Genomic DNA, 23,529 nt, shown 5'->3' with positions numbered 1-23,529 from the left:
CACATCGATGTTTCTCTCTCTCTCTCTGTTCCTCTCTCTCCCTCCCACTCTACCTGAGCAAAAAATGGAAAAATGTCCTCGGGTGAGGATAAAAAAAAAAACAAAAAACTTACTGTGTACCATACCACCACTACTGTTACTGTTAAAGGTTAGCTATTGATCACATAATCAGTTCAGACTATGTACAGCAGAACAGACTTTCTGAAAGTGTACATCCCACAGAGATGATTTTATGTGATCCCAGATATGGCTTTTAATATTCTACATCACAGCAAAAAAGTTACATACTTCTCAATTCTCTTTTAACACACTGGATCACATAAAGAATATCTGTTTAATGGTAATCCTTAGCACATGCTACAATTTAATGATGCAGTTGTGCTTACATGATCTTTATTATTTTTTTTTCATTTTTTTCAATTTTCCATTTAGTGAAGTATCCTTTCTGAATGTATTTAGGTGTAAAGAGTTCAACAGTTTTAGAAGAGGAAAAGGACAGAGTCTAAGTGACTATGCAGAGCTTGGGTAGCAATACCCTAAGTGCTTGAATGTATTTTTACTGGGAAGATATTGACGATAAATATGAATATCTTGTAGAGCCCCAATGGGCTCAGAATTCAGGAGGCACCAAGTATCAAGGAAGGGGGATGGGGTATCTTGTATATGGATGAGTTCAGGGCTAAAAACAGAAGGTGTGGTCAGAAAGCTTAGGAGATGGACCCCTCCAGTTCTTGGAAGCCCTGAGAGAACTCCTAATCGCTCCACAAAAGACTTGCTTTTGCTTAATTCTCCCAAGAAATGAACTCAGAAAGCCTCTAGACTCAGATATTAGGCCCAGCAGAAGGCAACTGCTAAATGCTGGGAATTAAATAAAAGTCTGTGTTTTGAATGACAAATGGGAACAAACTCCCCAAAGAAAAGAATTAGAGAATTTTCCCCTGTGCATCGTCACTGAATTCAGAGAAAACACTTCAGATACTGACATTTGGGGGTCTTCCATAGCACTAGCCAGCCTCTTTACTCTAGAGCAGTGGTTCTCAACCTTCCTGATGCTGAGGCCCTTTAATACAGTTCCTCATGTTGTATGTGGGCGTATCTGAATGTGGGTGGACCCACCTGGAGATGGATAGAGAAGCGGTGTCTCGGTTCCTAAGACCATCAGAAATATGTTTTCTGATGGTCTTAGGTGACCCCTGTGAAAGGGTCATTTGACCCCCAAAGGGGTCACGACCCAGAAGTTGAGAACTGCTACTCTAGAGTAACCCCTATTTGTTGAGAGGCCCCATTCATATAGAGCATTCGACCAGTTTCTTATTGCTTTTTTTGTTATACAGATGAGTATAACCAAGCCTCACTTTGATTTTTGTGAAGCCTCCAATACATAAGAGAGGAAGCTAGTAAACCCAGAGGAAACAGACAAGGTAGAGGACAGAAAATAAAAATTAAATAATAAAAAAGAGATTACTCAGGAAATGGAGGGGAGAACATCATCAAAGATTCCAGCACTACATGATTAAGTTAAGACTAAAAGGGCCCCCACTTCCCAATTCAATGCAGTGAAATTTCAAAATATAAGGAATAACGAGATGATTCTAAATGTTTCAGAGAGAACATCAGGCCATATATGGTGGGACAGGAAATAGAATCACATCAGCCTTCTCAAAAGTAATACTGTAAATCTGAAGACTGGCAAATAATAGTTTCAATTCTAAGAAGTCGGAGTGATTTCCAACCTCCAATTTTATACCCACTGAACTGTATTATCAACAAAAAGGAGAGCTGAATAAAATTTTTTAAGACACGCAAGGGCTCAAGAAACACATATTTTCTGTATCCTTTTTTAAAGACACTCTTAGAGAAAATGCTCTAACCAAACACAGAAAAAAAATCAAGACATAGGCTGTAGGGTATAGGAGACTGAACAGTGGAAAGTCCCTAAGTTCAATAGGCCTGGAGAGAAACCTATACTTCTATAGATAGAAGAGCATAATGTAAGGTCGGGAGGGTGGGAGGTGGTGGTGGTGGTAGTGTTTAAAAAACAAACACAAAATTAATAAAATATATGAAGAGTGTGAGAATTTTAGAATAAAAAGTTGATGAGATTATAAAAGACCTACAGAAAAAAATTAGGGTTGGGGACATTTAAAAAGGGAGAAAATTTGCCCTGGCTGGTTTGGCTCAGCGGTTGGAGCGTCAGCCTGCGGACCAGAGAGACCGGGGTTCGGTCCCCACTAGCAGCACATACCTGTGTTGCAGTCTGTCCCTGGCCCCAGTTGGGGCCGTGTGGATGCCAACCACTCAATGTGTCTCTCTCACACTGATGTTTTTCTCTCTCTCTCTCTTCCTTTCTCTCTCCTTCCTGCTCTGAGGATAAATGCAAAAATGTCCTCAGGTGAAGATAAAAATAAATAAATAAATAAATAAATAAATAAATAAATAAATAAATAAAATAAAAAGGGAGAAAATTTGAGGCAGTCATTAATGCCAGAAAAAATAAAAACTATAGAGGACAAGGAAAGGTCACTGTTCTGTTACTTCACCTAGCAATGAAACTATTTACACAAGCATTAACAATGTAGACTGACTACTGATTTTACTAAAAATTGTGAGAAAATAAACTTACCAAGAAGGGTGAATGTGTGATGAAGCAAGTGTAATAAAATGTTAATGGTATAATCCAGGTGGTGGGCACACGGGTATTCACTGTAAAATTCTTTCACCTTTTTATGTTTGAAATCTTTCATAACAATGTATCAAGAAGAAATTTTAAAAGTATCAGAAAATAGGGAAGTAAAAATAAGTGTGATGGCATAAAAAAGTTAAATTTAAATCCTAGTTTACCAAAACAGTTAACATAAAAAATTGACAAATCAAGAACTAGCAATATATAGATGTTACTTCAAAATATGAAAGAGAACAACTAAAAATGATTGCTTCTGGGGTTGGTGACTTTTTAAAAAAAGGCTTTTAGAACTATTTGATTTTCAAAGACTTATGTATACATCACTTGATTAAAAACAACTTTTAAAGTGCAAAGTAAATACTACAGGTGGTAAGGAATCAGCAAAAATCGTGAAGGCAGTATCTGAATGATGAAAGTTGGGGAAATAGCCCCGGCCAGTGTAGCTTGAGTGGATAGTGTCAGCCCACACACCAAAGGGTTCTGTGTTTGAATCCCAGTCAAGGGCATGTACCTGGGCTGCAAATCTGATCCCTGGCCCCAGCTGGTGTGTATACAGGAGGCAACCAATCGATGTCTTCCCCTCATCCCCGCTCAAAAAATGAATGGAAAACATATCCTTAGATAAACAACAACAAAAAAAATTGGGGGGAAATACTACAGAGCACAGGAACAACTACCTTCCTTTGAACCAACTGGGTATTGCATTCAATTAGGAAACATTTTTTTTTAAATACTCACCCGAACATATTTTTCCATTTTTTGTTCAGATAGAGTGGGAGGGAGAAAAAAGAAGAAGAAGAAGAAGAAGAAGAAGAAGAAGAAGAAGAAGAAGAAGAAGAAGAAAGAGAGAGAGAGAGAGAGAGAGAGAGAGAGAGAAACATCAATGTGAAAGGGACACATTGAGTGGCTGCCAACCAGGGCCGAGTACAAACTGCAACCAAGGTACGTGCCCTTAGCGGGAACCGAACCCGGGTCCCTCTGGACCACAGGCCAATGCTCTAACAACTGAGCCAAACCGGCCAGGGCAAATTAGGAAACATTTTTGAAGTTTCTGGTTATAGCTAGGATACCCACATAATTTATCCTGCAAACCAAGACAATTAAAAAAAATAATAAATCCTCATCCGAGGATATTTTTCCATTTATCTTCAGATGGGGCGGGGGGGCAGGCATTGATGTGAGAGAGACACATCAACTGGCTGTCTCCCACACAACCTTGACCAGGGCTGGGGACCAAACCAAAACTGAGGTACCTGCCCTTGACCAGAATTGAACCCGCGACTCTTTGGTCCGAGGGCCAATGCTCTAACCATTTAGCAAAACCGGCCAGGGCTAAACTGAGACAATTTTGAGAATAAAAGGGTGTGCCATTAATAATTACATAAGGCTAAAAGGTGAACAGCTTCAGGAAAGGCAGGACTTAGGGTCATCCTAAGTATAGCCTGGGTAAAACTCTTTTCAAAACCAAGAAAGGGAAGCATGAAAGCTCAGAAATCATCATCATTCACTGGATGCCTACAACATGCCAGGCACAAACTAAACTTGCTATTAGGGATTAAAAAAATAAACACTAAAAAGTAGATAACCAGAATAGACAATAAAGGTTGAGTAAGCAGGAATAAACAAATCCCAACCTGTCCAGGCATTTATTCCATCTTTATCTCTCTTTACTCAAGAGTCCAAAGCATTATTTAAACCTTTCTCTATCTCCCTCCAGAGATAAAAGAGCCATAAAAGAACCGAGATGAACATTATCTTGCTGAAAGTAGTATGGGAACTGCCTATATTTCCTAAGCCACAGAAGATAATTACCTAGTCTTGGAGAGCAATCCAGAGCAAAAAAAAAAAAATGTCCATGACAAAAATCAGCAAAGAGCCAGAGAGCGGCACTCAGAAGCACTGACTCTGTAGCTTAGTTTTCTCCAAGGGCACCCATTAAAAATAAAGAAACCTTACCTGAGGATATTTTTTCGATTTACCATCAGATAGATTGGGGGGTGAGGGAGAGAGCGAAACAGACATGAGAGAAACACATCGACTGGTTGCCTCCCGCACGACCAGATCCGGCCAGGGACCAAACGAAACCGGTGCCAGGGACCAACTGAAACCGAAGCACATGCCCCTGACCAGAATCAAACCTGCAACTCATTGGTCCAAGAGTCGACGCTCTAACCACTGAACCAAACCAGCCAGGGCAACAAATTTTCTTTTTAGGGTTGGAGCCACCCATTATCAACATTCCTTTTGAAAACAGCTGCTATTTTGATATTTTATGGAATTCTTTTGAGATAAAAGGCAGATGACTGAATTCAAGGTTCACCATAGCAGGAGGTCCTAATAGGTAGGTCTCAAATGAATTATAGTTGTGCCTGGATATTGTATCCCTCAGCTCTCAAAGTAGCTAAGACCCCAGAATGGTGGGAACCTCCCCTCTTATACCCAATGCAGTACTAATCCCATTACTTGGTTAAGAATAATCACAATCGCTAGGCAGTGGTTTAGTGGACTGAGTGTTGTCTGGTGGACAGAGAGGTCCTGGTTTGATTCCCAGTCAGGGCACATGCCTGGGTTTCAGGCTCAATCCCCAGTAGGGGGTGTGCAGAAGGCAGCCGATAAATCAATGTTTCTCTCTCCCATCGATTTTCTATCTCTCTCTCTCTCCCTTCCGTTCTCTCTGGAAAATCAATAAAAATGTATTTTTAAAAAAACAAATGAATAAAAAATAATCACAATCATGAAAAGGCTGGGAAGGCCTGAATAAGAACCCAGTAAGTATAAGAGGACAGAGAGGCCCACAGCCCCTCTCATGACCTACCACTACCACCTAGGGTTTCCTAATGCAGAAATACAAGGGTGCTGCAAACGCTTTCTGCTAATAGCAGTTCTAATTTTAAAATACGAGGCAGGACTAGACTATACTCAAACATCTAAGAGTCATAAAACAATAGCAAGTTCTAGTCACTATGGAGGTCTCCTGTTTGATTTTTGGCTGAGCCTATTTTCTCAGGTATGAAGTTTAATGTTTTAAAATGTTCTACTCAATTGTGTGATATTGCAATTGCTTTTAGGACATAAGTTATGAACATTGTAAGAAATAATATATCTTATTTGCAGTAGCCCCATAATATGTACCCAATCCAAACTCAACTTGTAGAAAGGTGATATTAGGAGTGGCATTAGCTCTCACCCTCCTTTTTTAAAAAGGTGGGGTGGGGGAGCGGTAGTAGCTTTCTGGTTTTCTATAATTCTATGTAGCTCAAGGCAGTTTGATCTACTTTGTGTTAGCCTGTCCAACCACACAGTTCTGAAATGCTTATGCTTAAAGTTATCTAAGACTAAAAAGTGGATGTGCAACCCAAACTAATTTTTTAGTTAGTTCCTTTTTGTCATAATACAGATTTGAATATGGGCGCTGACAACACAAGGCTTGGGAGTTATATAGTTAACTTCAGGGTCTTCTCTTATTTCAATGCCAGTTTTATTAAAAGAAAAGAGTATAAAAGAAAAACAAGGATAGCACGCACCTATATATTTCACTATCTTTCTGGACAGTTCAGTGGATATGCAATCAGAAATTATCCCAGAAAACTATGATCTCTGCTTAAGCAGATCAGAATGAAAGCACTCTACTGGAAAGACTACATACGGAAAAAATTCTACAGGTGGGTTCTGGGCATAGTTACTAAAATTTAATTATAAAAAAGAAAGTCCATTCAAATACGATTTTTATAATTGGTCACAAGTTTTGCCAATGAGTAATTTTTATGATGTGGCTCAACTTTATCACACCAAGGTCTTATCAACACCCAACATCTTCCCTTCAATGATGTCATTAAATTAAATAGGGAGAAACAAAAAATGGGGATCAATAAATGAACTTTCATATATTTAAAGACTCATTTGAGATTAAGTCTGCCAGTTTGTCTTCGAGCCCCAAGTTTCTTAGTTCCATACTCTGCATTTAATTATCATGTAGGGGAATGGTGAACTCTAAATTAATCTTGGCTTTCACGAACGGTTTGGAGAGGATGAATAATTTAATAAACTCAGAATCATCAAGACTAGAAACAACCTCCACATCAAACATACAATTTCAGGGACTTTTGATTATTACCATCACATTAGCACATATCAATCTTTAAAAAAAAAAAAAAAAAATCAGGCCTTTTAGAGTTTTTCTAACAAGCATCATATTCAAATTTTAAAATGTGACAGTGAGAGAAGCTGTAAACACAGTTAAAAACTAATCAATAAAATGTTTAAAAATAAAATTTAAGTCAGGACTTGTCTAGCACACAGTCCTTGTTTTTGTTTTTCATAAAGTGCAACTTAGAATCCACTTTATTTTAAATTATCTAATGCATTTCTCTTCAAAAGAAGAAACATGCACAGGAACTTTAACGTGAATGGCAGGGAAATGACCAACTGTAATAGCTTGGTTTTTTAGTAGAGGATCAGTTTGAAAGGCAACTTACATTGCTGAAATCAGAATTGAACATTTTTTTGTCAGGACATTTTTTAGTTTTTAAAAAGTCTTTATTAGCTTATCTTCTCTGGATGACAGAGTTCAGAGGCCAGACTTAAGCTAGACAGCTCAGGCTGCACCACGGGATGCAACCAAATGTTTGAGTTGACAAATTATCATGATCAGAATAAATTTTAACAGTGAACGTTTTTCAAGCAACAAAATTGCCCAATTTTTAAAAGACTGGGAATTGCAACAGCTCTTTCTGTACATGTGCCCCGTACACTGTACCAAAGAGGAAAACTAATCAGGTTTCATGCATCCCATCGTTGTTTTGTATTCCTAATGCCTGCAGGTTTTCAGCGTTTTCTGTTACCCACGGTAGGGCCTAGAGCATGAGGCGGTTGCGCGTGAACAGTATTTCTTTTAACTCTAGCAAAAGCCCCGCAAAGAATACACGCGAAGAGCCCGATTCACATCCTCCTAACCCCTCCGTCCATCCTCGGCGAAGATAGTTGTAATTCTGGCGGGACCTGGGCAGAATACTCAGGTTCTGGAAGGACAGAGAGAATGCGTGGGTGTGTGTGAACACCGCAGGAGGGGGCAGCAAGACGCGACCACGGAGAGGGAGGGAGTGATGATGCATGCCTCTTCTAGGGCGGGAAGAGACTACGAGAGGCGGCTGTTATGCATGACCGGGGCCGGCACGCGGAGAAGATGGTGGTGGCTGCAGGGCAGGGTGATTGCGGGGGATCCCCTGGTACTGGGCGGCGCTCAGGGCCGCCTGCGGTGAAGGATCCTGGGGCAAGTAAAGGGGCGCAACACTGAAACCGGGAATTCTCGACGGAAAGGAAAAAAAAGGGCGCCGAGAAACGGGGATATTATGGGATGTAAGAGAGGGGCTCCCTAGGGAAAATTACGGGATCTGTCTCACCCGCCAATTGCTGTACAGTCTCTTCACTCGCCGGTAATAAGCATCTTTATCCAGAGTCACAGCCATAGCCACAGACGCTGCTCCTCCTCGGGTCCCGAGAATCACGCGAGGTCCCGGCTCCACCACCCGCTCTCGGCCCCGGAATCCCGCACTCTCCCAGTGACCCGGAAGTATCGACCTCAAAGATGCCCTTTCCGCTTCCGGGTCCCGACAGCGCTCGGTTTTGCTTTTTTTTTTAATCCCGCCCTCAGGAGGTTAATGGGAGGAGGGGGGCAACTGAAAAAAATATGCAAAGTCAAGATTTTCGCGGTTTTCTTAACTTAGTAACAACCGCACGCGAGTCGACGTCATCACGTGACGCTCTGCCTCCGCCCTTACTCTCCGCTGGGCCGCAGTTCCCAGGAGCTGACTTTTCGCAGAGGCGGCAGCGGCTGGGCAGAGCTAAGCGGGCGGGAGGCCTGACGCGCCGGCCCCGCCCCTCACAAGCTGGGGCGCGCGGGTGGAATGGCCCCACCCATTGGCAAAGGAAGGGGAAGCAGAAAGAGCGGGATCGGGCGTGGGATGAGTGGGAAGACCACAGCGTCACTTGGCACGTTCCCCTCCTAGAAATGGTAGGGAAGCAAAAGCCTCTGTAGCTCCAGGGCTGGAAGAATCCTCGAAGCAAGGACGCTGGGTCTGGGGCTCCGCGCAGACACAGAGAGCTCAAACTAGGGAGAGGGAACCCCTGCTCCCTATAAAACTGCCACCCAAGTTATGGGGGAAGGACTTCGCCTTAGAAAGGGAAGTAAAATGCCCAGGCTTCATCTCAGCGCTGGAATGGTAGGGGAAGGCTTGTAAGAAACAATCAGGTTGAGAGGATTCTGCCCCATACACGGGGCCCAAGTCGTGAGTGACACCGCCTTGCCAGTCTCCTTGCCACAGTGCACAAAGTGACACCACTTAAGGCTTCCCTACAGCATGGTTACTTGGAAACAAAATGTTCGTGGTTCTTGCCGAAGTTCTCTTTTCATCTCTTCTCAGAACTTAGGAGTTTGATTCTGGAACATTTTGTCTACTATTTAGCTTAAATCCCTTACCTTTAGCAAACTGGTCAGCTACACATATATATCCTTTAATGGAGTAGAAATGACTTTGCCCTATCCAAGTTAACTTGGCATGAACAGTAATGAATTTCAGGAAAGTGGTGTTGAAATTACCCATCATGAACAGCAACTCTTAAAATTAATACTGATATTGGATTTGAGCAAATGCAGAACAAGGGAAGAATGGGAAAGGATTAACTTAAATTTATTAATGCCAAGGGAAGGAAGGTAACAGTTCCTGACCCTCCCACTGTATCCACAGTTCGGCCAGGAACAGGCTCTGCCAGAGGCTAGGGCCAGCGCTACATAGTCTGTGGTTAATGGAGGTGTCTAGGGAGGGGTGAGAGCCTCAGCTGCTCTAGTCTCCTTTCCTTCCCCAGAAATGAGGAAGTGATCGTGTATTATTTTAGGAGTTCCCCTGCCCACCCAATCCGCTCAAATTTGGAAGCAATCAGGTACAAGTTTTCTTTTTCCTTTTCACCTCCTGGAGTGGGAGTCTTGGGTTTCCCAACATCTCCCCTGCCCCTCCCACTTTTTCCATAGTCCAAGGGCCAGAGTAAATGAAAATACAGCAGCCACCCAAGCAGTGGGGACCAAACTGAGGCTTCAGTCATCCGCTTCTTCGCTGGAGTCTGAGTTGGCTGGCATCATAGGATCATCAATGAGTGAGAAGTCCCTTTCTGAGCTATCATAGCCCTGAGATAAATCATCATCATCTTCATCCTCATCGTCCTCATCCTCCTCAGGTTGCAGTGGTGGCAACCGCAAGGCAGTACCAGAGGGGGTAGTGGCTGGTGAAGAAGGGTAACCAGTGGCTCTCAAGCCTGGATGGTGATGGTGATGATGGTGGGGGTGGGGGTGGTGGTGGTGGTGATGAAGCATGGTGCTGGAGTCTACATGAGGGGATGATGTTGCACCACCCATCACAAACGGCATAAAAGGCAAAGATGCAGAAGTGGCACTGCTATGACCCAGAGATGACACAGACTGCAGGCCACTACTGCTGTGCTGGAAGGTATTGTGCAGAGACAGGGAGCCAGTGCCTCCACCCTGCATCAGGGCCATCATCTTAGAAAGGTCTGGTCGCATCCTACGGGTTCGCTTCTTCCTGTTGTCTGGTGCAATAGGCCCTGGCAAAACCCGGTTGAACACAGTTTCAGCGTGGTGACCCTGGGAGGAAGGAACAGAAAAAGAGAGTATAAAGAAAGAAAAAACTGAAACAGAAGTAAACAGTCCAAACTTGCAAACGCTTTTAAAACAAGGATAGTCAGAAGAGGCTTAATGGTAATGGGGAGGAGCAAATGCTGGAAGTAGCTAGTTGAAGCCTTCTGATGCTAATATCAAGGATTTGATACCGATACTTATGTGAACCAGAGTTTTGATTTCTTCCATGACTACACTGTACTTTTACTCTGGCCAACCACTTTACAAATGCTTACCTTTGTTAATGAGGTGCCTGAGGAAGACCCTGAATAAATCAGTACTTGTACAGTATACTTTACTGACAGCAGGCTGTTCACGTAATCTTACCATGTGAAGTACTTCACAACTGTATTGACATTTACCATACTGTCCTTCATTATCAGATCAGAGTGGGTAAACTGAAGAACGGTCAGATTACACTTTTGGATGTCTAGAATACCAAAAGATTGTGGCTAGCTACTTGCCAAATTTAATGTTTTTCACAATGATAAAAAACTTATGTACCTGAATTTTAAATTGCTTCTTCTAGATGTTCTGACTGTAAATTTTGGTTAAGTTCAGTGATGCTGGAAATTAGTACTTTTAGTGCCTCTGCTTTTCTAGACATAAGTAAAATACTGATAAACATGTATTAGACTAAGACAATTGGTACCTGTGTCTCTGGACATTGCCCAATCTAAGCCTAGCACCTGACACTGAGAATATAGTTTTCTATCTTACAAAAATAAACATCTCAAAACTCTATTTATAAAGACTTTAAAAATATTATAGCACCTAAATTCCTGTAGGTCCCAGAAATAAAGTATGTAGTTGCTAGACAACACCAATCAATTCTGTATTAAGAATTCTGTACTAGTCACAACTTTCTGTGATTTCTTATAATCCTTTCTTTCTTAGTTATTAACAGACTATAAAGAATTAACAAAAGTATTTGAAGTAAAAATAGATAACACTATTTTTAGAATTAAAGGAGGAAGTCTTTTTTATAGGCTGCTCTATAATGATAAATTCTAGACAGAGAAGGTACCAGCCTTGTAGCCAGAAGCCTCCCATATCAACCATTCTGTTTATTATCCACTTGGTCCCATGGAGGCTAAGAGGGAAAACTAAAACATTTTTCTATGGTAACAATATTTATATGAAACCACTTTCACCAATATAAAATAGCCTCATAAATTCACGTCACAAATATATATTACGTGCAAAATAATGTTCTCAGAATTTGTGAAATAAAAAAGATAGATACTGTTATTTGGAAATCAATTTTGTTGAAAGAGAAATCATGTAAAAAGATATATATAAAGATCAAATGTCCCTGGCCGATTTGGCTCAGTAGTTAAGAGTATCAGACTATGGACCAGAGTCCCGGGTTCAATTCCAGCCAAGGACACGTACCTCAGATGCAGTTTGTCCCCTGCCCCTGTTGGGGTTGTGAGGGTGGCAACCAGTCGATGTGTCTCTCTCACATAGATGTTTCTCTCCCCCCCACACACTCCTACTCCCACTCTGTCTGAAGATAAATGTAAAAATATCCTTGGGTAAGGATTAAAATAAATAAATAAATAAAAAATAAAACTTTAAAAATAAAATAAAAGATCAAATGAGCCTGGCCGGTGTGGTTCAGTAGACTGAGTGTTGTCCCACAGTCCTGGTTCAATTCCTGGTCAGGGCACATGCCCAGGTTGAGGGCTCAATCCCCAGTAGGGGGCATGCAGGAGGCAGCTGATGGATGTATATAATCAATGTTTCTATCTCTCTCTCCCTTCCTCTCTCTGTAAACAAATCAATAAAAACATTAAAAAGTAATAAGATCAAGTGAGTAATGATTATATAGAGTATACAAAAGTTCTAATCCATTATAAATGACTGCTTACCAAACCAAACCATGATTTATATATGTTTAAAAAATACAAATATTGCCCAAAATAAGGAAAACAAAGCCAAGAAAAACTTTTGCAACTAGATATTGGTGGAAAGAATTATGGGTACTTAACCTACCAGAAGGTCTCTAACCATGATAAAACACAGACATATCTGAAAATAGTAATAACTTACCAAAATTGTTATGATAAACTATAAAACATGATTTCCTGTCCTTTTCCCATTATTGGCATATTATTAGTGATTCTCAACCCAAACCACATGACTGTTTTCCTTAGTAGACCTCTAAATCACTTCTAAAATATATAGACTCATAAAACTTTAGAAATTATCTGCTCCAAAACCCTCTTTTCAGGATGTGAAAAGGTTAAACTGAAAAGGTTAAAGATTTTCCCCAAAAGCCCTTAGTTAGCAGATAAGGCCTTGAATGTTCTAACACATCTTACTAATTCTTACATTTTAATATGCTTACAGTGCTGAAATTAGTTTTTAGAATTTCATGCTCTTCTAGAGATGACAATGCCATAGGACTATAATAATACCAACAGAAAAATTCTGGAAAAAAAAACAAATAGCATTAAATAATTTCTCCAGTCACATCTAGTGTGGCAACAGAGCGGTAATGCCTCAGTCTCACCTACCTTTTTTCCATTCCTAGAGTTGGCGTTCTGTACTGGTTCCATTCCCAAACAGTTCAATTCTACCTTATTATTTTTTTTACATCTTTGCCACTTCTGTTTTCTGCGATCCTCCATATACTGAAATAGAAAAGTGTCAGTTATCCAAGAGGAATAGAAATCTTCTCTGGTATTACTAAGGTATTAGTGTCTAGTTTGACAATCAGTACTTATTGCATGGAGAAACAGAAGATCGGTCCTAGTAGAAAACTGCAATTAAGCAGATCTCTCCAAAAATTTTAGGTGGTCTGATAGTAAATATTTGCCTAGCAATTTACCAGTTAATTTAACATTATTTATTTTGATCTTCACATCTCTATGAGGTAGAATGACTGGTAGGTACTACTACTCCTATTTTGCAGCAGAAACAATGACATAATGGCATGCTTCCTCCCTCTTACACAGCTTCAAAATCAAAGGAATGACTTTAAATCTTGCTGGAGGGAACTGCCACTCACCGCTAGAAATCGGGGATCGACAGCGAATTCTGGATGACCCTGTAACCACATCTCCAGTTCAGCCCGGCGAGGGGCATCCTCACCCACCAGCAAAGTACCATCCACCTTATTGATGACAGGGATCCGAGTCTCCAGGTCCACATCAAGGTGATTAGGCTCTTCCATGCACTCCACCTCCAGCTGCAAACCCAGAATCCACCCCCATGAGCACATACTCTTCTTTGGGGCAGGAAGGGATGGGGAGCAGAGCCAATGGTAGCTATAAGGTAACTCTAACATCTTCTAGTCCCTCAGTCCCAACTGCCTTCATCAATTACTGAGAATAAAAAGCTCTTATCTAATCATCATGCTAAAGACTTTCACTACCACTCACCTCGACTAGCTTCTTTCTGTTCCCCTTCTTCTTATGAAACAGAGGATGTCCATCTCCCATTACTCCATTAGCCATCAACTTGTGCTTCTGGAATGTTAGCTTCAATCCTTCCTCCTGGGAAGACAACCCACCCACCCAAGGTCATATAGCACATGTTTTAAAAGTAAAGATTAAACGCTGGGGGACCTGGGGTAAGAGTCATCTTCTGCCTCAATGATGGTGAAAAGGCCACTGAATTACAGGGTAAAAATAAAAATAGAACAAAATGTATATACTTTTTCTTTAGAAATATTTCATTTTTTTGACCTAGTGCCCCTCAGGTGGCTTTAAGAGAAGCGGAATGTATTTCAACAACACCCAATGCAAGGTAAAACCCCTACCTGGCATCTCAGTATTAGCATGAAACTCATCACAGGGGCAAATCCTGATATTCCTGTCACATTTAAGAAAGTTTTTCTTGTTGACTACTTAATAACCAGCTAATTAGAGTTAAATATGGAAGAGGATCAGGAAAAATAAAAATTTCCATCTATAAAATAACACTGATTTAATTTCAGTACAAATGAGTACTTTTAATTTTAACTTAATAAGGCCTATAATACTTAAATGTCATTTTAACAGCTTTCCCACAATTTGATTGAAATTTTTAAAAACTAAGTTTCTAGGATCTAGAAACAAGCCACTCAAAAGAAGCTTTGTATCAACAATTAAACTACTTTCCTTTTTTTTTTTTTTGTACAGACAGAGTGGGAGGGAGAGAGAGGAAGAGAGAGAGAGAGAGGGAAACATCGATGTGAAAGGGACACATCGAGTGGCTGCCACCCGCACGACCAACCAGGGCCGGGGACAAACTGCAACCGAGGTACATGCCCTTAGCGGGAACCGAACCCGGGTCTCTCCGGACCGCAGGTGAACGCTCTAACCGCTGAGCCAAAATGGCCAGGGCAACAATTACACTTCTTTCAAACATATGGTTTCTTTTCATCTAGTCCTGAGGATATACAAATCATCATAAGATTCCTTCTTTTACTACAATGACTTTTCCTACACAGATCTTTTTGAGCTCTAATTTTTTTCTCCTCTCATTTTTAAAGTTAGCTAACCAAATGAGTATAGTAAAAGTAGTAAGCAAGAATTATAGTCCCACTTCCCCAGTTCCCAATCACTAAATACTAAGCTTACATCTTTGATCTGAACTGTAAACTCCTTCTCATCCATGCCTCGGCGAAGTTTGGTGAATTGAGCTGCTGCTGTGGTGACTGCGGACATTTCCTCCTCTGCCATGGAAGCTGCACTGCTACTTCGTGGTGTGGGGACTGGAGAGTCACCATATTCTCCTGGAGTCAATGAGGGACTGTCTAGCAAGTGGTTGCCTGGCCCCAAAATTCCTCCTGTTACCATTTCCTGACTCCGGCGGCTAGAAGGCCACTTCCCTGAGAGTACAGCTTGGCAGATGAGGTCAATACGGTTTATCAGGACACGATCCTGAGTGGGGAAAAAGAAATCAATACTGGTTTCAGGGCCTGAGAACGAGCTATGTGATCCTATGATCAACAATAATGCCATCATTATCAGAATGGGTAAAATCATAAGGCTCAAAGGAGGGAGGTAATATTATCAGATTCTTAAGTCAACTGGGAAGAGTTTTATAAAAAGACATGTAGCATTAAACACAATCAAAGAAAACCAGAACCAGCTGTACTTTGTTCCCTGTGTGTTACACTATATTTCTAGATTCTGTGAATGAACATTACCTTGGGCCACTCAGAGGCTCTTTGTCTTTCTTGTAGCAGCAGAAGCTCAGGGGTCATTTGTTCTCCATCTTCATTTGGGAATCCATCTTGGGACATAGTGAGGGACAGGAGACTCTCTTCATCATAGAGCTTTGGGTGGGACCGGTCAGCGGCTAGAGATCATACAGAATGTGTGAGCAGAGATGAAAGAATAAAGTTATAAAAGAATGGCATTACATAGGCTTTAAATAAAGACCCAAAGATAAACAGGTCTCTTTGGATATTCTATCAAATCAAAATCTCTCTCAGAGGATTCATTTCAAAAAGGAAGAGTAGGGGGGATAAGGGAAGAAGGCCAACAGCCTGTCATATGCACTCACTTAGCTTCTCTTCCTTCTCGTCCTCACTATCATCAGTGCTGGAGCTGGAGCTGGATGAGGATGAAGAAGAAGAGGATGATGGTGACAGCTTGCTCAAGTCCAGCTCAGAGTCTGAATCATCCTCATCCTCCAGTTTGACTGGTGGGACACTCCGGGAAACCAGAGGGGTAGTATCAGAGGGGGCTACTCGCATTTCATAGACTTGAGGGGTTGGTCGGCTCCTGGCCACCACCTCATGTTCTAGCTTTAAAGTTAAACTGTCCAGACTGGGGACCTGGGCAGCTGTCTCCTCAGGTGGCTTTTCAACAGGAGCATCTGGGCGCAGCGGCAATGGTGAGGCAGTGCGCGAGGTATACTGCTGGTGTAGCAGTGGAGTAGAGCAGCGTGACAAGGATGGAGCTGGTGCTCCTGCTTGATGGTTCTGCATATAATTCATTCGAGCAGCCAGAAAAGAAAAGTCTGGGTCCTGCATGATGTTGCAGTCTGTTTGGCTCACTCCATGGCGGGCTGCCCCTCGTAGAAGCTCCCCATCATGTCGAACAGGCTCCCACCATTTGGGCAATTCGGGGCCTGGAGGCTGACATAATGCCAGCCGATCTTCTAAAAGGGGGTGGCATAAAACTTGTTCCCGTAAGCGCCGAAGCAATTCGATACGGTAGAGAGTCCGAGAGGCCCTCTCCTCAGTGATCGGCTCGATAAACAGATTAGGGTCTGGAGGTTCTGCAAGCGATAAAGATGGAAGAAGAAATGAACCAAGAGTTGGTTCTGTTGCCATCCATCCCAAAACTCATCCAAGAATCTCTAATCTTGCTTACCATCTCCAGCTGCAGGTGGAAGACGGCACACTTGGCGGCACATGGCCACAAAGCCATGGAAATACTTGGTAAGGCTTTCATCTGTTTTTTTGTCCAGTCGAGCAAAAGTGCGGAAGCGATCCCAATGGAACTGCATGGTGTCAGGGTCACACTCCACACCAAAAGTAGACACTACTCGATAGAAATCAGTCTGTTCACGCCTTGTCCATCTGCAAAGGGAAGAAGAATCATGAAAAAGTGATCAGAAGAACATAGGGAACTGGTTACTTCTTAGTGTAGCTTAGAGTATCTGAATACACAAAAATTGAAAGTAGGGGGGAAAAAAAATAAAGAAACAGGCCAAGATAGCAGAAGAGGTAGTAAGAGGAATTCTGTAACATGTAAAAATTTAATAATTAGCAAGCTAAAGGGAAATGTGGGCAAATAATGAGAATGGCTATACAGATCTTGCTGGGAGTTATGATTATGCAGAAAGTGAGGTTTATGTCACAGAAATGTAACAATTAAGGGCAAAGAAGATGGTCCCTTTGTAGAGAATTCCAAATGAATTCTTCCTAAGATGCTTTTCAATATAAGGCCTATAGCTAAAAACAAGCTTATAGTTCAGCCCAAACTTCCAGCCATATTTTACCGTTGCTGTTTTTCCCGCCGTGCAATTTCTTTTAGCTTAAAGGCTGCCTCACAACGCCGCCGTCTCCGGTCCCCACGTTCTGCAGCTTCTATCTTCATCTGTTCTCTCTTGTAGCTGCGCTGATAGGCTGTAACTAGGCGCCGAAGCCTGGCTGTCAGAGCAGAGCCTGGAGGCCAGAACAGATGGCCTGGCTGTTGGGTTACCTGGGCTGTAGGAACCAATGTAGAATGAAAAGGAAGTACAGGAAAGAAAGTAGAAATAATATTTTTATTTCAACCCACCCAAAGACAAAGCTCTTAGAAATTCCAAGATAGGACAGAATCAGTACATAATTTCCCAACCCACCACTCCATACAAATTGTACTAGTTGACTTAGACATTTACCTTCATCTCCATCAATCACTGAGATCTCCTCATCCATCATCATCAAGGGATCACCCTAGAGAAGAAGATCCACCCCACAGGATGAAGGGGGGAGGGAAAGAAGGGTAAGTTGGTACTCTGAAATCACTTTCTTATGTGTGTCCTTCTATGGCACCAAGGGATCAAGAAAAAATTTTAATACAATGAATCCTCACAAAAAATTGGAAACAACCAACTAAAAGAATAAGAAAGAAGAACCTGAAAAATCTGTTCTTATTAATGACTCAGGTATCTACTAAAAATATTATTTTCCTGCCCAACCAGTGTGGCTCAGTGGTTGACCACTGACCCTTGTACCAGGAGGTCGCCGGTCAGGGCATATGCCCAGGTTGTGGGCCTGATCCCCAGTGGGGGGCATGCAGGAGGCAGCCAATTGATGTTCCCTCTCATCAATGTTTCTATCTCTCTCCCCCTCTCCCTTCTTCTCGTTCTAAAAATCAATAAATGAAATAATAATAATAATAATATTTTCCAATGTCCAGCTTGGGTCCCACCCCTTCCACAAAGTCATTCCTGATCTCTCCCAGCTGGCACTACTTTATATTTCAAATGATAATTATATTTTTTATTTTGTATTATAAATTAATCAACATATTTCAGGATTCAAGGAATGGGAGAATACTTAACTATTTATTGATAGAGAAAACAGACTTAAATGAGACTCCTCACCTCATCATCTTGGTCCTTTGGGGGACCCTGGAGCGGTTTATATTCAGGATCTTCACAATCCTTATCAAAGTCAACCCTAAAATTATCCAGAGGCACGAGAAAATGTTAGCAATATATCTTCTTTCACTAAAAAGAACCTAGGATGAAGAGCTGGCCAAACACACAGTTCAGCAAAGAATAATCTTTTCTTTCATGCTGGAAGGAAAGGCAGGCCAGGTGCTAAGCTCTGAGTAAGTTAGGTACCACGTCCAAGAGAACAAAGAACTGGGAGAAATTGACAAAGTGTACTCTAAATAGCTTTAATTTGAAATGAAACACTGACCAGCACACTTGCCATCTCTTGGTAACTGTTTATTGTTTAACCCATTACTCCCCTCTTTCCCAACTATTTACTTTTATTATTTCATTTGAATGGCCCAACCTTGCTTATCTTTTTTACTTGGATCTACTAAGCAGAAGGGTGACATAATAAATGATTTGCAATGAATAAATGGCCCAATTTCTTTTGAGTGTTCTTCACTAAGCAAATTGAGGTTGTGATCATCAAAGAGAAACCTCTCAATCATGAAGATGGGTGGACATTCATAAACTAAACCAACTCTTTCACATGCCCCTCAGGTCTCCATATGAGAAGTTTTGTTAAACTCACTGGCACCCAAATCAGAGCAATATTGCCCTACCTGGTGGCTCAGTATTAGCATGGCAACTCATCATTGAGGCATGTATCCAGGCAGAGTAATGCGTTTATGGGTCAGCCACCACTGGGAGACGGTAAACCAGAACTAAAATTTCCTGAGGCTCTACCACATAAGAGGCATGGAAGAGCTACATGGCCATTATCTTTCAAGAAGACCAGTTACCCTCTCAGCTACTGTGGCTGTACAGAAAACCATTGTGAAGTAAATTGAATAGAACATAAAAAAGCCAATTGAGAGTAACATTCATTTTCACCCTTAGATGCATCTTATGGTAATGTATAGGTTTTAGGCCAGTTTATGGAGTCTTTTCTGCTGGTCTCACTCTTTGTTAAGAATTTATCATTAATCAGTATAACCACCATTAAGAAACCCAATGGGTTCAGTCAAGAATAGAGTTATCTCTTAGCACAAGCCACTAATAGCCTTTATATGGCAGACTTGGAACTTTAAGAGAACTAAACACCAATGCTTACCCTTCTACTATGTCAGAGAAATTATCTAACACTCGATGTTCTGCTGCGATAGCTTTGTCATCTGGTCGGCCAGCCTTTTCCAAGAAGCATAAAGCTGGGTCTGCCCTCATAGTATTATATTTTTCATAGCCTAGAAGAACAAGGGACATACATTGAGGTAAATAATGGATTCATTTTGCTTTTATGCTTATTTTGTATGCTCCTAGACTAATTAAAGTATATTATATGGGCTACTTTGCTCACAACGCAAAATATCCTTTAAATGTTCATTTGGATAGCTGTTGGGTTATATTACTACATTTAACATTTTTATAGCAATTTAGAGTTGTAAAGAGATTTAATACTAGTTACTGAAGATAAAAATTTAATCAGTTTATATAGAATAGTAATATATTTACTACATTGATGGGGAAACAAAAAAGTCAAATAATTTAGGGAAAAGTTTCAAATGAAGGATTTGAAGGACATTTTCAAATGAGGGATTAAAAACTTGTTCTTGCAAACAGACTGAATTTTTGATGAATGGTAAATGAATGAATGAACACACTTTAGGATGTTTATACACTTCTAAACCTGTATGCCTCATAAGTAACTCTAAGACTACAAATGCACACATTTTTTCCTATCCCAATAAACTTCTCAAAAACATGTGGATCAGTGCCATTACTTTTATCTTATAGAAGTAAACAGAAAAGTATTTTTAAAAATATTTTTAAATTGATTTTTAGAGAAGGGAGTGAGAAAGAGAGAAAAAATATCTATGTGAGAGCAAAACATCCATTAGCTCCCTCCCTGCATGACCCCTACTGGGGATGGAACCTGCAACCCAGACATGTATCCTGACCTGGAATAGAACTGGCGACCTTTTGGTGCACGGGACAACGCCTAACCAACTGAGCCACACTGGCCAGGGCCAGAAAAGTATTTTTAAAAAGAAATAGCCCAGCTGCAGTGGTTCGTTTGAGCTGTCAACCCATGCACCAAGACGCCACCAGTTTGATTCTGGGTCAGGGCACATGCCCAGGTTGTGGGCCCGATCCCCAGTGGGAGGCATGCAGGAGGAGGCCGAACAATGTTCTCTCTCTCATCGATGTTTCTCTCTCTCCCCCCCTTCTCCCTTCCTCTTTTCTAAAAATCAATAAAGAAAAAAAACTAAAAAAAAAAGAAAGAAAGAAAGAATATTCCAATTCACTAAGGCAGTGAATTTTAATGTCTCACTCACTGCTTTTAATGTCTGGGATTTGTCATTAGGCAAGAATGAAGAGGGCGTGGTCTCCCTTTTTTTTTTCTATTTTTATTTCACTCAAACACTATTGTTTACACCTACATCAGAGTGACTGCTGAACATTTAGAAAAATGGGATGTTACCGAAGTAGAACACTTTCAGCAAGCTACAGACAGGAAAGTCATACTTATAAACACATTTCATGATAGTGAGCACATATTACTTCCCTTGATTTGTGGAACCTTAACTTAGATGCCACAACTTACAGATTGGTAACACTTATTATTAGAGAACAGATGGAAGACTCCCTACATTGGGATTTAACTATCCATCTGGTCTTTCTATTTATAGGGATGAGTTGCTCAGTTCTGAGTATTTAATAACTAGTTTCCCATTCAAATATTAGTTTATTAAAAACCAATCACAGAAGTCAGATATTGGTCACGTGCATTCTGCTAAAAGTTCCATTTGTGCATATAAATCTACAATAGGAAAGGAACAAACTAAGAGAAGGTACCTACCATGCTTAAACACACCAATGAGCAGGGACTTGTCAGCCTCACTGTCCCACCACGTTGTTGGAACCTCCAGCTGATCAACCACTGGGAACCATATGTCAATCTCACTACAGGTATAAGAAGGCAACACCAAAAATTAACAAAAAAACTAAAAATTAAATGCCACATTTCTATTCAAGAAGATGGATAACTAACAGTATATTTGGGGATGAGGGGAAAGAAAGATTACAAATATTACCTATGTTAGTAAAGTTCAAGTGTGTATTAAAATTTTAGAATTCTAACTTGTGAGGGAGGGAATCTACCAATGTTACCACAGATAGGAAAAGGGGCACGAGGAATAATAAAAAAGCCTAGAAAAAAAGTGGCAAGATTAGTTAAATAGAAATGCGTAAGTTGAACTCTTATCAAGAGAAGGATATTTAATTTATCATAACGTGAATCTTAAATCTTTATATTAAACATTTTTCCTTTGGGGGAAAAAGGTGTTAAGTGGGCAGAATCAGCACAGCACTGCAGGAAAACAAAATAATCCTTGAAGAGATTACTATAAGTACATTCTTTTTTTATCCTCACCCGAGGATATTTTTCCATTTTTTGTACAGATAGAGTGGGAGGGAGAGAGAGGAAGGGAGAGAGAGAGAGAAACATCGACGTGAAGGGACACATCGAGTGGCTGCCACCCGCACGACCAACCAGGGCCGGGGACAAACTGCAACCGAAGTACGTGCCCTTAGCGGGAACCGAACCCAGGTCTCTCTGTACCGCAGGCCGACGCTCTAACCGCTGAGCCAAACTGGCCAGGGCTATAAGTACATTCTTTTATCCATTAATTTAAATGCTCACACAGCTGCCTATTTCCTTCCACTGGTATTAGATATAGAACTAAAGACCTAATACCTAGATTTTAATTATCAGGTATAAAGATAGTATAAAATAAAATAAGCAGTCTTTCCTTGAATAAGATGTAGCATGAAGAAAACAGCAAAATTTTACCTGGCAATGGCACCCCCTAACACCTTCTCTGCCTGGTCTCCAATCACCTCCTGCCTCAGATAGTATAGCATTCGTACCCGTAATAGCACCCTATAAAGGAAAGAGGAACAGCTGGCTCAATAATAGTGCAGAAAGTTTGAGGTGGAAAATGCTTTAGCCTTTGCTAAATTCCATCCTTACTTGTTACACTGATGTTTCAAGTGCTTCTTATAACTTTCATCTTGGAAGAGGGTATCAGGGTTATATTTCCGGATCCAATCTGCCTTATGGATATCAAAAGTGCTTTGTGACTTTACTTTTTTCCCCTTGCGTCCACGAGGCACAGGGATAGACAGACCTGGAGATGGGGAGACATTGAAGACTTGGATTGAGAAAACCCCTTGGACCTGAAAAGGATTAGATAACCTATAGAAAGATGAAAAGTAAAGAGTTGATAATTACCAGAATGATTCTGCAATTCTTTTGTCTTGCCATTTTCAGCAGGACTAATCAAGTCCCAAATGAAGCCTTTGATATTTTCATCCCCACGATAGTGTAGAAGACAGTACACAAGGATGGCCCGGCAAATTGTCTCCACATCTCGCTCAGTCATACGTCGCTTGAAGCGTCCATGAGACAAGATATCTCGCCACCGACCCCAACTAGAACAAAAAGAAAATTATATTAATATATTCCTGGGAACTTGAACTCAAAGATAGTCCCTAGTCCCCCAGAATTGCCTATGCCAAAAGGTGGAGACAAAAATCTTGGTAAAACAAGGTAACAGAATAAATAGAGTATCTAAGTTTTCCCCATTATCCCCTCTTTGAAATCTCCAATCTGAAAGGCAAACAGAGTGTCTATCAGGATGAAGATGCATAACCTCTGCTGAGAAGGCGGGTTCTTACCCATATACCAATAGGTGCTTTTCCACCCGAAAGCAGTCAGTGCGTCCATAGGTATGATGACGGTCATGCCGGCGAGAGCGTGGTCGCTCGTCATCTTCACTTTCCAAATCAGAGAATTCCACTAGGTCATCATCCTTCAGAGTGCTGAAGTGGCGAGTCTGTTTTCGTACTCTAGGTGTATCAATCACCAAGTTATTCTATGCAAAGAACAGAAAGAAAATAAAGTAATTATCTTCATGATATGACTATGAGAAAGGCATTAAGACAATTATGGATTGAAATAGCCTTTGATGTAACATTTGCAGATACTCAGATTTTTTTAGGA

The 23,529-nt window shown here is 41.0% G+C and overlaps 2 protein-coding genes and 2 non-coding genes across 11 annotated transcripts in view; all 4 read right to left on the bottom strand.

Annotated features, from left to right (window-relative positions):
• The window catches only part of SUPT16H (SPT16 homolog, facilitates chromatin remodeling subunit), a 55,267-nt gene extending 46,818 nt beyond the window's left edge, over nucleotides 1–8,449 (bottom strand). For both annotated transcript variants that reach the window (XM_036254402.1, XM_036254410.1), the window contains exon 1: nucleotides 8,083–8,449. In XM_036254402.1, coding sequence (XP_036110295.1) covers nucleotides 8,083–8,148 — 66 coding nt within the window. In that variant the 5' untranslated portion in view covers nucleotides 8,149–8,449. The remainder of the gene's footprint in view (nucleotides 1–8,082) is intronic.
• A 905-nt stretch (nucleotides 8,450–9,354) lies between these two features.
• The window catches only part of CHD8 (chromodomain helicase DNA binding protein 8), a 72,867-nt gene continuing 58,692 nt past the window's right edge, over nucleotides 9,355–23,529 (bottom strand). For 2 of the 7 annotated variants that reach the window (XM_036252476.1, XM_036252467.1), the window contains exons 22-38: nucleotides 23,205–23,401; nucleotides 22,759–22,958; nucleotides 22,498–22,678; nucleotides 22,318–22,407; nucleotides 21,325–21,428; nucleotides 19,579–19,708; nucleotides 18,408–18,483; nucleotides 17,700–17,754; nucleotides 17,316–17,523; nucleotides 16,685–16,893; nucleotides 15,870–16,589; nucleotides 15,511–15,662; nucleotides 14,939–15,241; nucleotides 13,757–13,870; nucleotides 13,384–13,563; nucleotides 12,890–13,006; nucleotides 9,355–10,334 (exon numbers count right to left, since the gene is read on the bottom strand). In XM_036252476.1, the coding sequence (XP_036108369.1) occupies nucleotides 9,771–10,334; nucleotides 12,890–13,006; nucleotides 13,384–13,563; nucleotides 13,757–13,870; nucleotides 14,939–15,241; nucleotides 15,511–15,662; nucleotides 15,870–16,589; nucleotides 16,685–16,893; nucleotides 17,316–17,523; nucleotides 17,700–17,754; nucleotides 18,408–18,483; nucleotides 19,579–19,708; nucleotides 21,325–21,428; nucleotides 22,318–22,407; nucleotides 22,498–22,678; nucleotides 22,759–22,958; nucleotides 23,205–23,401 (3,600 nt within the window). In that variant the 3' untranslated portion in view covers nucleotides 9,355–9,770. The remainder of the gene's footprint in view (nucleotides 10,335–12,889; nucleotides 13,007–13,383; nucleotides 13,564–13,756; nucleotides 13,871–14,938; nucleotides 15,242–15,510; nucleotides 15,663–15,869; nucleotides 16,590–16,684; nucleotides 16,894–17,315; nucleotides 17,524–17,699; nucleotides 17,755–18,407; nucleotides 18,484–19,578; nucleotides 19,709–21,324; nucleotides 21,429–22,317; nucleotides 22,408–22,497; nucleotides 22,679–22,758; nucleotides 22,959–23,204; nucleotides 23,402–23,529) is intronic. The other 5 variants (XM_036252510.1, XM_036252501.1, XM_036252486.1 and 2 more) reach the window with 4 other exon arrangements.
• Nucleotides 14,068–14,174, bottom strand: LOC118622357. The gene has a single exon (XR_004958053.1). It is a non-coding gene; the product is annotated as a small nucleolar RNA U6-53/MBII-28 (small nucleolar RNA).
• LOC118622341 lies at nucleotides 19,017–19,126 on the bottom strand. Its single transcript, XR_004958051.1, has one exon. It is a non-coding gene; the product is annotated as a small nucleolar RNA U6-53/MBII-28 (small nucleolar RNA).

This window comes from Molossus molossus, unplaced genomic scaffold, assembly GCF_014108415.1.
Source record: "Molossus molossus isolate mMolMol1 unplaced genomic scaffold, mMolMol1.p scaffold_m16_p_1, whole genome shotgun sequence".
Taxonomy (NCBI): Eukaryota; Metazoa; Chordata; class Mammalia; order Chiroptera; family Molossidae; genus Molossus; species Molossus molossus.
Note: the sequence above shows the minus strand (reverse complement) of the source record. Positions and strands in the feature narration are given on the sequence as shown.